The 14394-nt window shown below is 41.9% G+C and overlaps 1 protein-coding gene across 3 annotated transcripts in view; it reads left to right on the top strand.

Moving 5' to 3' along the window:
- LOC117450583 (caspase recruitment domain-containing protein 10) overlaps positions 1-14046 on the top strand; it is a 33990-nt gene extending 19944 nt beyond the window's left edge. For 2 of the 3 annotated variants that reach the window (XM_034088415.2, XM_034088416.2), the window contains exons 7-24: positions 101-220; positions 837-962; positions 2108-2287; positions 3470-3568; positions 5366-5402; positions 5518-5555; positions 5638-5723; positions 5807-5853; positions 5958-6078; positions 8357-8534; positions 9801-9924; positions 10012-10252; positions 10718-10784; positions 10963-11065; positions 11178-11336; positions 11767-11879; positions 12066-12181; positions 12377-14046. In XM_034088415.2, coding sequence (XP_033944306.1) covers positions 101-220; positions 837-962; positions 2108-2287; positions 3470-3568; positions 5366-5402; positions 5518-5555; positions 5638-5723; positions 5807-5853; positions 5958-6078; positions 8357-8534; positions 9801-9924; positions 10012-10252; positions 10718-10784; positions 10963-11065; positions 11178-11336; positions 11767-11879; positions 12066-12181; positions 12377-12584 — 2163 coding nt within the window. In that variant the 3' untranslated portion in view covers positions 12585-14046. The remainder of the gene's footprint in view (positions 1-100; positions 221-836; positions 963-2107; positions 2288-3469; positions 3569-5365; positions 5403-5517; positions 5556-5637; positions 5724-5806; positions 5854-5957; positions 6079-8356; positions 8535-9800; positions 9925-10011; positions 10253-10717; positions 10785-10962; positions 11066-11177; positions 11337-11766; positions 11880-12065; positions 12182-12376) is intronic. The other variant, XM_034088417.2, reaches the window with a different exon arrangement.
- Positions 14047-14394: the final 348 nt, after the last annotated feature.

Here is a 14394-nt window from a genome sequence, read left to right on the forward strand (position 1 = left end):
TTAGCGGAGGGCTGTCGCTCGGACACCCCCAGTGTATTGTTGTCTTGTGAAGTTTCTAGTGTTTCTGGGTTTAAACAGAGCTTTGTGTTGTTCCCCTCAGGCTCTGATGGACATCCTGCAGCAGGACCGGCGGGAGGCTGCAGAGCAGAGGCAGGAGCTCTGTGACGTCATCAGCAGACTGCAGGGGGAGCTGCAGGGCACCGAGGAGGACTGGGACAAGGTGAGCAACGACTCGCTACGTATCCTTAACATGATGTGTTCCCCACCAGGCCTAAGCTTCGAGGACATACTGCATGGACTGTGTGCATGCTAATCTCACACACTACAGGATCCATCAGGCTCATACTTCTTGTGGACATGTATCTCTCTATGCTCAAATACCTCATTCGGTTTGTGGTTATTGATAATTGTTTTAATGAAATAAAATGTATTGACTCTTTTAAACGGTTATTGCCTCTTCCTCACTCCCTAATGTCTATCCACAAGTGATCAAAAACTGCTCAACCAGATCCAGATCCTTCCCTGGCCTGTTGCAGTCTCACAGAACTAACATCCATAAAAAAGAAAGTTAAAAATGTTTTCGAATTTTGAACCTTACCATCTGCAGATCCATTCATACCCAATATTTCATGATCCACTCAAGTGTAGGCATGATGCAAGATAAGATAAGACAGTTTCTTATTGTCGTAGTAGGATTTTGACTCTAAGGGAGACTGTGAGATTCAAGTCTTTTTTTTACTTCAAAATCATGTCTAAAAAAAAAAAATGTCGTCTGTCAAAGTTAGAGTTTCTCTCCTGCTTTTGAAAAGAGGTTGTAAAGTAATCTGTGTGTGTAGCTGGTGTCGCAGTGCGAGCATCTGAAGCTGAAGGAGAGAACCCTGCAGCTGGACTGGGAGACGGAGCAGAAGAGGAGTTTATCTTACTTCAACCAGATCATGGAGCTGGAGAAGGAGCGAGACCAGGTCAGTGCAGCAACACACGTGCACTCAACACACGTGCACTTACTTTCAAGATTCAAGGCTTTTATTGTCACGTGTACACCGCTACAGTGCAGATATGTGAATGAAGATATGAGGTCACAGGCTCCTCCAACGGTGCAACACAATACAACTGATAAAATAGTTAAAATAGCGCAAGTAACGGTACGTCCACACAGCAGCATACACATAAAATACAAATAGAAATAGTGCTTCAAAAGTTCAAAAGTTCAGCTTGCAGTTTAATTTCCCTCTAATGAGCTTCACTGCACAATAAACATGTCTACACACGATGGAGAAGATGACAGCAAGTCTACAAATGAGAATGGAGTCCTTCCTCAAAAGATGGAACGGTGTGAAAAGACACCTGGAAGTCTAGCTAGTTGAAAAGGGTTGTTTTAACTTAATTGAGTTTCAAAAGAACATGATGGAAAATGTCCCTGTGTAACTGGCTTTGCTAAAGATGTCACTCCTTGTGTAAAATGCTTTTATTTCTTTGTATTTACTTTACTATTATTCATTAATTTTTTTATAATTATCTTATTTATTTCCTTATTTGATTGTTTACTTTATTTACTTGTTCTTCTACGGACGAAATTCTTTGTTATTATTCCGCCGGGTTATTTTGCGCCTCTTCTTCTCCCACATTCCACATCGCAGAAACTCCGTTCAAACATCAAAACGTTCAGCTCGGTCGGGAATCGATGGCTATTACTTTTCTCATTCTTAACTTTCATAATTCCAGAGATACTTCCCACAATACATCACATTTTTTACATGGAAGTCAATGGAGAAACACTTCAGACTTCAACAAATCTTCATGCAACTTCAACTGCTAACTGCTCCTTCAACTGCTAACTGCTCCTTCAACTGCTAACTGCTCCTTCATACTTTCACTCAGAAACCTCATTCCAACTTTAAAATGTTACACATCTTTCTGACATTATTCGTGTAAGACAACTTTTAAATCTGATTCATACTTTTAGAGATATTTAACATTGTTCAGACCTTGGTACAGAGGCCTTCTTCAGATTTTAACATTAGTGTGTATTGCGTAAAGAAAGGAATTGGCTTCACTGACTCTTTTACAGTTGTTACCCCTTGTAAGTGATTCCCTCTCTCTTCTTCAGGCTCTGCGCAGTCGAGACAGCCTGCAGCTGGAGTTCACCGACTGTCTGCTGGATAAGAACCGTCTGCGCAAACGCATCGCAGAGCTGCAGGCCAACCTGGAGCAGCAGGAGAGAGAGCAGGAGAGAGAGAGGGAGAGGAGCCGGGAGCAGGTGGAGCAGAGCATCCCCGGCCTGCACTGCGTGAGTACAGATACATATTTGTATACATATTTTTATATATATTTGTATTTTGTATTCGGGATTGTGGGAAACGGTATTTTTCAATCTCTCTGTCTGTACACACAAACTGAAAGATTGACAATAAAGTTGACTTTGAAACTGAGCATTGCAGCACCGTCTTCCCACTGCAACCACATAGCCTTTACATGGGTTTTGAGCTTTTAAGGTTATTTGTGTAGTTACATTTAAATTTGGTGTAAATACTTGTCTTTTTAATTGTTTCTTTAGAATACTTCTTTTTTTTAATTGTTTCTTTAAAATACTTCTTTTTTTATTATCCTTAAGCAAGATTGAATCAACCAGTTCAAGAGGAAATACAGAGAAATTATTTTCTCGAGGCACAGGGAAGGGAAAGGTGTTTGACTATGTGTGACTATGTAGGTGTGCATATATGTGTGTGTACATATGTGTATTATGTATATATGTCAATCAACAGGTAAAGCAGATTAATAATAATAATAATTAATAATAAATAATTATTGCAGATTATAGATTATAAATAAATCATTTAGGGACAAGGGGGTGAGATTAAATAAATTATACTTCTTCTCACTCCTTTTCGAACACTAGATATGGGACTGTTTATGTTGCTAATGCTGTTGTTGTTGTTGTTGTTGTTGTTGTAAATGTCATTTTTTGTTTTGATATCTCTTACATGACTATGCACTGCAACATTTGTTTTGTTTTGTAATTATTTATTTTACTTGTTCGAAATCAAATGTATCAATCCATCAATCCTTATATATATATCTTTTTTTTACCTACTTTGCAACTCAAGCACATTTCTTGTATGTGTAAACGTACCCGGCAATAAACTTACGATACAATACGATAACACTTTAATGGTCAGATCAAGTCTGAAATGTGGCTTGCGTCACAGCAGCTCCATGTGTGACATCAACAGACGCACATCAAGACACAATACATGAAAAACAAACAACACACATTTAATATAACAGCACGATCAGTGAGAGAAAAGCTGCTCAAAGAGCCTTCAGCGTGATCTGATCTGGGATCAGCTCTGTGTCCACTGAGAGGATCGACTGGAGCACAGAGGATGCTTCAGGCTCACTTTAGGGACCCTGTATCTCCGATTAGATGGTAGCAGTTGATTCTGATATCATTCCCCATTTCCCTCCCCAGTCCCACCTCTCCCTCTGCAGCGAGGACCACTGCTACGGCCCCTGCTGCTCCCTCGGCCTCGACCTCCGACCCCAGGCCAACAGCAGCCGCCTGCGCAAGGTCAGGGATAGCTACGTTAGCGTTTTGTTACTTACATTTATAATGAAGGGTGCAAGGATGATGTATTTTTGTTGGCCATCCCGAAATGTATCATCACAAAGGCGCCCTCAACAAAATGCAATGCGATATTTACAATAGATTTTGTATTGCAGAGAATAAGACAATCATTTAAAGACATTAACACAACTTTTATGATTTGAAAGTGTAAATGCAATCGACAAAAAAACAACTACTTAACTGTTGCATGACTTCACGCTGAGCTAACGTTCGTCTTGTTTACGTTTAGTCATCTCATTCATCACTTGTTCAGTTTTTTGTATCACTTAAAGCAGGGGTGGGGAACCTTTTTCCTCTCAAGGGCCATTTCAATGTTTTCAACATCCTCAGAGGGCCGTACAAATTATTTACCTCTGCTTAAAATTACTAAAATCACAGCCCACTCATTTCACCTTTCTTTCATGCTGTGCAAAGAAAAGCAACCTCTGAATCCACAGATATCTTGCCATGACTCACGCATGCAGGCACGTGCAGAGTTGTGGCATGACCACCCAAACAGAAAGATATGGACACAAGATGTGTGCAAATATATTTAGGCGTCCTCCCCCCAAGCTCCCCCTGGAAGATTTTTTTTTAAATGTTGAAGTTAAAAGCATCAATCTGGTGCACTTTGAGAGCAACATTAGTAGATCTATGGATACATCTCTCAACACCCATATGAAACAGAACTGTAAGCAGATTTTCTTTTTCTTTATGGATATTTTACAAATCACTCTCCTGTATCACTGTATTCGTGTTTATTAATAAGAACTTTTTGTTACTGTCATATAGTATTTTATACCTGTTTACTTTATTCTCTTATTTTTTAGAACTATAATGATCATATCAAGATGTGCCTTTACCTCACTGGTTGTAGAAAAAGCTTCTTATATTCGTTAGCATAGCTAGCTAACCAGATGCTAATAACAACAAAGTTATTGACTGTATGATCAGTATGACAGATGAACAGATCGCCACTGGGCTTTCAGCTAAAGACACAGCCACGCAGAAACTGCGGCATGTGTACGGCTCCTTATGGGTACTGCAATGTTTGGAAGTGCCGGAGCAGAGCTGCGTTCTGGTGCTCTCCGTCAGAACTACACCCCTGTCAGATGAGACATATACCACGTGATGACACGTTAGGCTTGTGTTGTGTTCAATGACCCTGACCTTGGCCAGGAAAAACAGGCACTCACTTGTTTAATTATTTTGCGGTCTAGATTTCTTTAATTTTTTCTTTTTTGCGTGTGTTTATAAATTACCTCGAGGGCCACACCAAATGGTCTCGCGGGCCGTATACGGCCCGGGGGCCGGAGGTTCCCCACCCCTGACTTAAAGGGACAGGCGCTAAAACAGAGTGTTTCAGACAGAGGCTGAATACAGAGATATTCAGACCGACATCATGAAAGGAATAATGTTTTGTTCAGCTTTAAAGCATGTTAACATGTTTTAGAAAAAGCCTAGAACACAATTAAGAACCTGAAAATGAACATCCTATGTCCCCTTTAATGAACGAATGAGTAGGCATGTGTCCTGTTTAAGTAGTAGAACTCATTTCCATGGGACACAACTGTTTGTTTTTTATCCTGCAACATGTTTTCTCACATTTTTAGAAGGGTATGCAAGGAATGTTTTGGACCACAAACACTAGGCTCTTATATTATCTTGATAATGAGACTTTGTTGGAGATTCTTATGCAACTCTTAGCGTGTGAAGACCTGCACAATACCTCTCTTAATACCCACCTTCTCTGTGCTACAGACGCCCTCAAGTGGCCAAACCAATGAAAACTCAGAGGGTAAGTTGTTTGCATCGTGAAGATGTTTCTCGAGTCTTGCACAGTATAAAGAACTGTATCTACTTCATACACTGTTGATATCCTTTATTTAGAAATGTTTGTTCTGCTCCTACAGGTTCCAGTTTCAACTCGGAGGAGAATCTCTTTTCATCGGTGAGTATCGGGGCTCTGAAAATCACAGGAAGGAAAGTATTACAAATATCTGAATCTGGTTTATTCACCTCTCTACCCTCAGACAGAAGACGAAAAAGAGATCAACCGTCTCTCCACGTTCCCCTTTCCTCCGTGTATGAACTCCATCAACCGGCGATGCAACGTAGAGTGAGCCTCACACATCAATCGGATTTTCCAACCGTATTAATGACCTTTTGTTCTTAACATCTCTTTTGTTCTGCTCCCAAAAGGTTTGACTTGGAATCGTGGGGCAGTGATGAGAATGATAACATTACAGGTATATTTGATTCTGTCATTTTTCGGAAACCAGGAAGGTGTTTGCTCCAGTTGTTGTTTTGCTTTCGTGCTTATTTTGGGAGAATAATTGACTGTTGTTTTCAGGTGAGCCGAGTGAACCGTCTCTGTGGGATTCCTGGAACTCCCTCCACTCTCACCTCTTCCCTCCGGACCTCGTCAACCTGCCGGCCGTCTCTCCACACCAACACAACCTCAGCGTTCCCAGGTACCATCACTTGCCTGTCAATGAAAGCCGCTAAAAACATTGTTAATTAGCATAGCAACTATGACACAGTGCCACTGCTCACAGCAACATTTGACACTATCTAAGATAAGAATAAATGCAACTTAAGGGATTTTTTATTTTGTACTTATTGACTTGGTTTGTCCATACATGTGCTTTGCTGAAAGGACAACATCATTTCTTAGTATAAGTAAGACATTGTTTCTCAAACTTTTTCATACCAAGGACCACTTAACCAATAAAAAAACACTCGCGGACCACCTAACTCCACAAATATCCCAAAACACATCGTTTTTTACAAATTGCCTGAAAATTGTACAAACAAGTGGCAACATGTGTGATGAAGGTGTTTATCTGGGCTATATCATGCAATCGAAAGTGAAACTTAAGCTCGTTCCATTGCGGAGATATTCCCGCGAGAGTGCGAAAAACTTAAATAAATGTATTTAAAATGTGAAATTTTACCAATATTCTCACGGACCACTAGGGGGCGCTCACGGACTACCAGTGTTCCGCGGACCACACTTTGAGAAGCACTGAAGTAAGACAAACAAAGAAACATGCCATACTCAAGTCATGGCATGACTCAAAACCAAAAGCAGTTATTTTTATTTATTTTGATGTGAATAAAAGACGAAAAGGTCGGGAAAAAAATACATTAAAAAAAGCTAGAAAATAAATAAATAAATAAAACCAACATCAATAAACATTCATTTTTAAATAAAAAATTAGAAAGTAATTATTAAACTAGGGTTTTAACCATCCGCAGTATTACATATTTTGAAGGAATTAATTTTCAAGGGTACGCTGTGAGCAGGGGCGGCGGAAGGGGGGAGCTAGGGGGTGCACCCCCCAGGATTGCCAAAGCACCCCCTAAGCACCCCCAAGAAATGTGTTTTTTTCCCCCCGAAAATTATTATATTATTTGTATTAAATTAAATTAGAAAAAATATTGATTACATCAATGCAAATGTGAAACAAACAAATGTTTGACCAAAAACATAAAGCCAACACAGATGATATGATTCGGCCAATGGCCAGCACCCATTCCATTTTTGACCTACCCATAGGCTAAATTACTTTGTGACACTTGAGTGACTTCCTGTTAGCAGAGCGCCAAATGATTTGCTAACAGCAAAGTGAAAAAATTATCATTTTCTAGTCCTTAAACGTCCACGTGTGGACACTCAATCAAAACCACCTGAAAGCGAGAGGGATTCTGCACATAATAGACCTCGTGAGTACAAGTAGCTTACTTCTGGGTCTCTGTGTTTGATTCAAGCTCTGCTCTGTGTGTGTGGCACGAGCCATTTTGTGTGCGTGCGCGAGCGAGCGAGAGAGAGAGCTCGCGCACCAGTGGATACCGGAGATCGTTGTGGTTAGCATCTGGTGCTAGCTAGCCAAGCTAACGGGTATAAGGTGGAGGGAGAACTCCCTCCTGTCAGACGGAGAGTCTCAGGTAACCTCAGCTCAGGTGAAGTAAAGGACTCTCAGTGTTTAGATAGTTAACTTTAGTCTAGTTATCAAAACGGTTTGTTTTAAAAGGAGAGTGATTTGTAAAATGTCTATGAAGAAATAGAAAATCTGTTTACAGTTCTGTTTCATATGGGTGTTGAGAGATGTATCCATAGATCCCTTAATGTTGCTCTCAAAGTGCAGCAGATTGATGCTTTTAACTTCAATATTTAAAAAAAATCTTCCTGGGGGAGCTTGCCCCCAGACCCCACTAGAGGAGGTGAGGTCCACCCCCCACCTGTAAAAATAGCACTTTACCCCTGCTTACACCTATATGCCGTGAGCTGATTATCGAGCCTTATCGAGCCTTCATTGTAACAGTCGCGGGTACACTGTGTGTGTGTGTGGGGAGTGTTGCAGTAGAGAATTCAACTGTAGCGCTGGTGCATTAATGGGAAACCCTTAATGTTTGAGCACCCTCTATGAAACGTCAAGCTACCCCACAGCACCCCCTAGAGAAAATCTCTGGCGCCGCCACTGGCTGTGAGCTATGGCCCATTAACTTTTATGAATGTTACACAGCTGCATGATCCTAATCTTGTTTGTTGGAGCTTTGTTATGCAACCAACAATTCCTTTCCAGCTGATATATGTGATAAACATAATGTTTGAACAATGAAAGTCTTAGAAAACACATGAACTTATCACACAGTGTGGGCGGTTGACTCATTATACGGTGAATAGACTCGTGCTTTACTGCTCTTTGCCGAACCTTGGTCTCATGTCCGACCATTGTTGCTTCTCAGGATTCCCTCCCGCTCCCCGTCCTCCAGCCCCCCCGTCTCCCCGAGGAAGAGGAAAGCCGGTCTGGCGGACGACATCACGATCGTGGGAGGAAACCAGACGGGGATCTTCGTCAGTCACGTGAGAGCCGGCTCCCCCGCAGAGCGGTGTGGACTGAAGGAGGGCAGTGAGCTGCTGGAGGTGTGTGTGTCTGATTAAATCATGAATGAGGAATGCGTGTATGATGTTTCATAAAGAGACGGTAAGATTGTACACTCGTATTTACAGATCTGCCTTCCGATGGTTCAATGTGTAGAAGCTAAGCCAACGCGCTAAGCCGCTGAACTTCATCAGATAAAAAAGTTTCTCATTATTACTTACACTTCCAAATGTCCTATTTTCCTTCTTACGCAGGTAGTGGTCGGACACAAACAGAATATTTTCAAGTTTTAGATGCAGTTTGAAGTGAATTGAAGTTATTGTACATCACCAGGTGTTGTTCAAATCAAATCAAGTTTTATTTATATAGCACATTTTTAAACAATTTTTGGTCGAGCCAAAGTGCTGTACATATAATAAAAATACCCTACAGTAGAGACACTTTACAGCAAATACAACACAGCACAGTTTGTCTGCAGGTCTGGTAAAAACTGAGCGCTCTGTCAACCTGTAAACGTTGCCCCCATATTTACATCCGTGTGCTAGTTTCCAATCAGTCCATTTTATTTCCAGTTACTTTTGGCCATTAAACTCAAATCTGCTTTCAATCCGCATACTGTAGTGCCGAGAGATAGGGAGGCGGTGCAAAAGGGTACCGTACTCTTCGGACTATAAGCCGCGACTTTTTTCCCCATTTTTTTTTTTTTTGTACAGCTAACGGCCACTAGGGAACCTCCTAAATCTATGGATTTTACAGGTAAAATTAACCACCTTTAACGCTATGGGCTCTATGACCGGTCCGCGCCCCCCACCTCTAAGCGGCGGGCTCCAGCAGGAAAAGCTGGAGGCCGGAAAAGAGTGAGACAGGTCGCGCGCCAAAGTAAAAGTGGAACCGAGAGACAGAACGAGAGCAAGACAGACGGACAATTTAGCTGCTGCGGCTTATATGCAGGTGCGCGTTATAGTCCGAGAAGTACGGTACTTTATTTAAGAGCTGTTGTCCGGTTGCATTCCGGGAAGAAGAGAGTGAAACCAGGAGGGCACACAACATATATAGACAACACATAACCTGTCCGTGTGGAAACAAAACCCCAACTGTAGTTCCATGTGTGAATTATGAACCAGTGTATTAATAGCTGGTCACCACAATACACAACATGACACTCTAAAACAAACGTTGGTTCCTACTTTTATCCCGCGCGTACCCTACAGTGTATTGATCACAAAGTGTAAACGGCATGAAATAAAATCACCTAAACATAAGAAAGTGAGGCTGAAACATAACATGATTTCTCTCTTGTCGTCCAGCTGGAGCGGGTCTTGTTTGCGGGGGGCAGTGTCTCGCTGGGTCAGTGCACCGCTGAGGTCGCACACTTCTCTCTGCAGTGGTGGGCCGACCCTTCGTCTCTCAAACACCGCATCAACACAGAGGGTGAGTCCGTGTTCTTCTGTACTCTTGAAACCTCAGCGTTATGTTCTGTGAGACTAATCCATCGCCCTTTCTGGTCCCTGTCCTCAGGGTACTCCGAGCTGCGCTCCCAGCTCTCCTCGCCTTCTTTTAAAGGCGTCGACTCCTTCTACGTGCGGGTCAATCTCAACATGGAGCCTCACGGGGACCCTCCGTCTCTGGCTGTGTCCTGTGATGATATCGTACACGTCAGAGACACGAGACACAATGAGAAGTATAATTGGCACTGTTCCCTGGTGGATCCGCGCACAACCAAGGCCCTGCAGGCAGGAACCATGCCCAACTACAACAGGCACGCCAAGAGATCTTCATTTCACTGCTTATTTTGTTTACTTAGTATTTTAGAATTCTAGCAGGTGGGTATATTGTAGGGCTGCACCATTTGTAAAAAGTAGGTCATTGACATTATTTTGACTGATATTACAATGTGATTCAAGATATTGGAGAAATTGACCATTTTGCATTTAATTATTTTAAAGGGATCGTAGTGTACTTTTTTGAGAGGATCTGTACCATACACATATGCTTTGTAAAATATCTTGAATACTATTTGTAGGTCATGATATCTCTTCAGCAGCTCGACAAAACTTCATTCAAAATAGTATTTCCAACACATATTTAGCCTGTGATTTGTGCATTGCACCAGTCCATATGGAGAATGGAATGTGGTATGTTGAAAATAAGAAAATATTACTGTATTTAAACTCTGCAGAACTTTGAGTATGTGTAAATAACAAGTATATATGTTCCATCTCAGGGCACAACAGTTGTTACTTGTAAGGTTACGAAAAATGGCGCTGGAGCAAAAAGACTTCAAGAGGAAGGTGAGTCTGCTCGTTTTACAATGACATGAACATAAATGTAGGCCCATCTGGTGCTTTCAAATGGATATTATCTGTTTTCCTTTGTTTATCCATGTGTACAGTGCCAAACCAGACTATTACAGAACTGCTATCATACAGCTAACATGTGTTTACTTATCTTACATGTTCTCGCATGTAGTTCCTGAGGAAAGCGCCCGGTCGCGTACGATTAGTCAAGGCAGTGGATCCCGGTGGCCGTGGGAATGGTTCCACAAAGCAGCTCCTTTACACACTCAGCAAACGTAAGATCCCGCCAACGTTTCCCCCAAAACGCCAAACTAAATCTGTGTGATAAGTCATATTTTTGTAATTATTACATTTAGTTTAATATGTGTGTATGTGTGTGCGCCTCAGGTCACGAGGAGCACTTGATCCCGTACAGCTTGGTGCAGCCGGTGCAGGTTCAGACGAAGAGGCCGGTTATCTTCTCCCCCTCTCTTCTCTCTCGGGGTCTCATCGAGAGGCTGCTGCAACCTGCCGAGTCTGGTCTGAAGTTCAACACCTGCCCACCAGGTATGTAGACACACACACACACACAAACTTATCTACACACATGATGCCTGTCATGGCAGTTCTTATACTTCCCGATGTCCTCTTTTCCTTCTTACAAAGGTAGGTGGTAGCGATCGTACTCGGACACAAACTGATATTTTCCAGTTGTTAGACGCAGTTTGAAGTTAACTGAAGTTATTGTACATCACCAACTCTGCAAGAGAGTGGTGTTCAGGTTGTGAACCGTGCCCTCCTTTCCTGTAATGTTCGGCCCCCATAATGACATCCCTGTGCGTCTACTCGCCTCCACCAAGTGTTACAAACCTTCAAAATGATGACATGCGAACAACCAACACAAATGGCTGCTGCTGTTGCCCAAACACTAACCAAAAAGGTTGATGATTCTTCCTTTGACCTTCCTCACTCCCCTCCTGCTTCCCGTGGTCTGCAGAACCTATCCAGGCTTCAGAGAGACGAGACAAGAAAGTGTTCCTGTTGGATTCCAGCATTCCCGAGCAGGCTCTGGGAATACGGCTGCAGTCGATACAGGAAGTCATCAGCCAGGTAAGGAAATAAAAACATTAAAAAAAAAAAGTCATTTCAAGGCACCAACATCCCATGTCTCTCGAGGTAAAGTAAGAAGTAAATGAATTGCTAGTTCAACTGTTTAATTTATGATAAGAGGTGATTATGGTATAATAATTAATTTATATTGTCAAACATTATTCAAATCTCCCTTTTTTATCCCAGGACAAGCACTGTCTGCTGGAGCTGGGGCTGCACAGCATTGAAGGCTTATTGAGACAGGGGATCTACCCCATCGTCATCCATGTCCGCCCTAAGAACAAAAAGCACAAGACGCTGAGGTAAGGGTGCATTCGTTAGCTTGCAAGTATAGTGAATTAAGTGCTAAAGTAAGCAAGCATTGGATTCTAAACGCATCACTTGGCACAGATGCACCATACACACCGATGTGCATATGGAATACCTTCCAGATATACATTCTTTCGAAGAGCGCAAAGTATTTTCCTTTAACTTTCTGCATCTCCAATTGATAATAGGAAGCTGTTCCCGCGGTGTGGAGAGGACAGCGTGATGGAGGAGGTGTGCCAGGCGGAGGAGCTGCAGCTGGAGACCCTTCCTCTGCTCTACTTCAGCCTGGAGGCGAGCGCCTGGAGCTGCACGGACGAGCTGCTGGCCGCCATCTGCAACACCATCCACAGCCAGCAGAGGGCGGTGGCCTGGATCGAGCTGGATAGACTGCAGTAGAGGAGAGAGAAATCAGAATGGGAATACCTTTATTAGTCCCACAGAGGGGACATTTACATTGTTCCAGCAGGAAAGAGCCAAAGACAGGATATGGAGAGGTGCCGGAATGAGTCCTAAAACCTGGGAATAAGTTAACATGTTGACACTGCTGGCTCCCTCGTCGTGAAGTCAATGGTTTTTTTATTAGATTCGTGACAAATATTTGTGGTCAACACAAGATGAAGAGATTTTTTAAAGTTTTTTTTCTATGACATAAAACACATCAATAAATACCCCACTAGTGCATTTTCAAACGGCGGCTGCGAACTGTAAATGAGACAGGTTTCTCTTAGACACTTAAGGTGTTGGATCATTCTGCTATTCGAAGAGAGGGACCAAGATCAATGTATGTGTTGTCTCAGAGGAAGCCCCATTTGTACATTCATGCAAACATATATTTTTTTAATATTCATCTATATAGCCGAGCTGGACTGGCTACAATGTGAACAAATGTAAAACAGAAACTTGACCAACACAAGGAAAGAACATCATTCAGAATGCCATTTCACTTGTGTCCATTCAGACAGATAACTACACTTAAAACGGTATAAGTTTGGGCATTTGAGGACATGGGGGGGGGGGGGGGACATATTACATTACATTACATTGCATTTAGCTGACACTTTTATCCAAAGCGACTCACAATAAGTGCATTCGACCAAGAAGATACAAACTTAAAGAAAACAGAATCATAAAGTACATCAGGTTTCATAGAGCCAAAACATTTCAAGTGCTACTCAACTGGCTTTAGATAAGCCAGTCCTTTATTAGTATATACGTGCTCTGTTAGCAGTGCTTTGTTAATAGTTCTATCGCTCGAAGTGGAGTCGAAAGAGATGAGTTTTCAGTCTGCGCCGGAAGGTGTGTAAGCTTTCTGCTGTCCTGATGTCAATGGGAGCTCATTCCACCATCTTGGAGCCAGGATAGCAAACCCACGTGTTTTTGCTGATGGGAACTTGGGTCCCCCTCGCAGCGCGGGTGCAGCGAGCTGTTTGGCTGATGCAGAGCGGAGTGCACGCGCTGGGGTGTACGGTTTAACCATGTCCTGGATGTAGGAAGGGCCAGATCCATTCGCATATACATTGGGATTGTATTCTGTTGTAAGCGGCATGTAGCGAAGGGTGCAAATCAGGTGCAAATCTTCTTATCCACATTTTGTATTCGCAATAAAGAATGTGTTCTTCTTGGTCTGAAATAATGCTTACTTAAAATAATCAAACTGATAAAGCTGTTTTGGTAAAAACATACATTTCTTAAAAGAAAGAAATCATTTCTGTGTATGACTGAAAGTCAGCAAATGCTGCATTTTGTATTAACACTAAACTGTACAGCAGGAGCTGTCGCACACAATGACAAAATGGTCTCTTGATTTCTATTGCAATTTTTTTTTAACCAGTTTCAATATTAAATGAATACAAAAATACTGTTTTTTAATTCATGTTTGTGCTCAAATATTTCAGACTTGGTCTAATTGTTAATGTTTTTATTTAACTATGACAGCAGAGACGCAATGCATGCGCATTTGATAAGGAAATAATACTTGAAACACAACCAACTAGACTGGATTTTTTTGTATTCCCACTTTAAGAAGTTCTATGTTCTCATTAAACAAATCCTGTCGCTTTTATTATATTTTTTAATGCAGAAAAATATAAAACTTTAAAGGTGGGGTAGGTAAATTTGAGAAACCGGCTCGAGATCGCTAGAATTTGAAAATACACAACCGGAGAAAATCTGCCACTTCCTCACAGAGCCCCTCCTCCAACACACA

The sequence above is a fragment of the Pseudochaenichthys georgianus genome, chromosome 8, assembly GCF_902827115.2.
Source record: "Pseudochaenichthys georgianus chromosome 8, fPseGeo1.2, whole genome shotgun sequence".
Lineage (NCBI taxonomy): Eukaryota > Metazoa > Chordata > Actinopteri > Perciformes > Channichthyidae > Pseudochaenichthys > Pseudochaenichthys georgianus.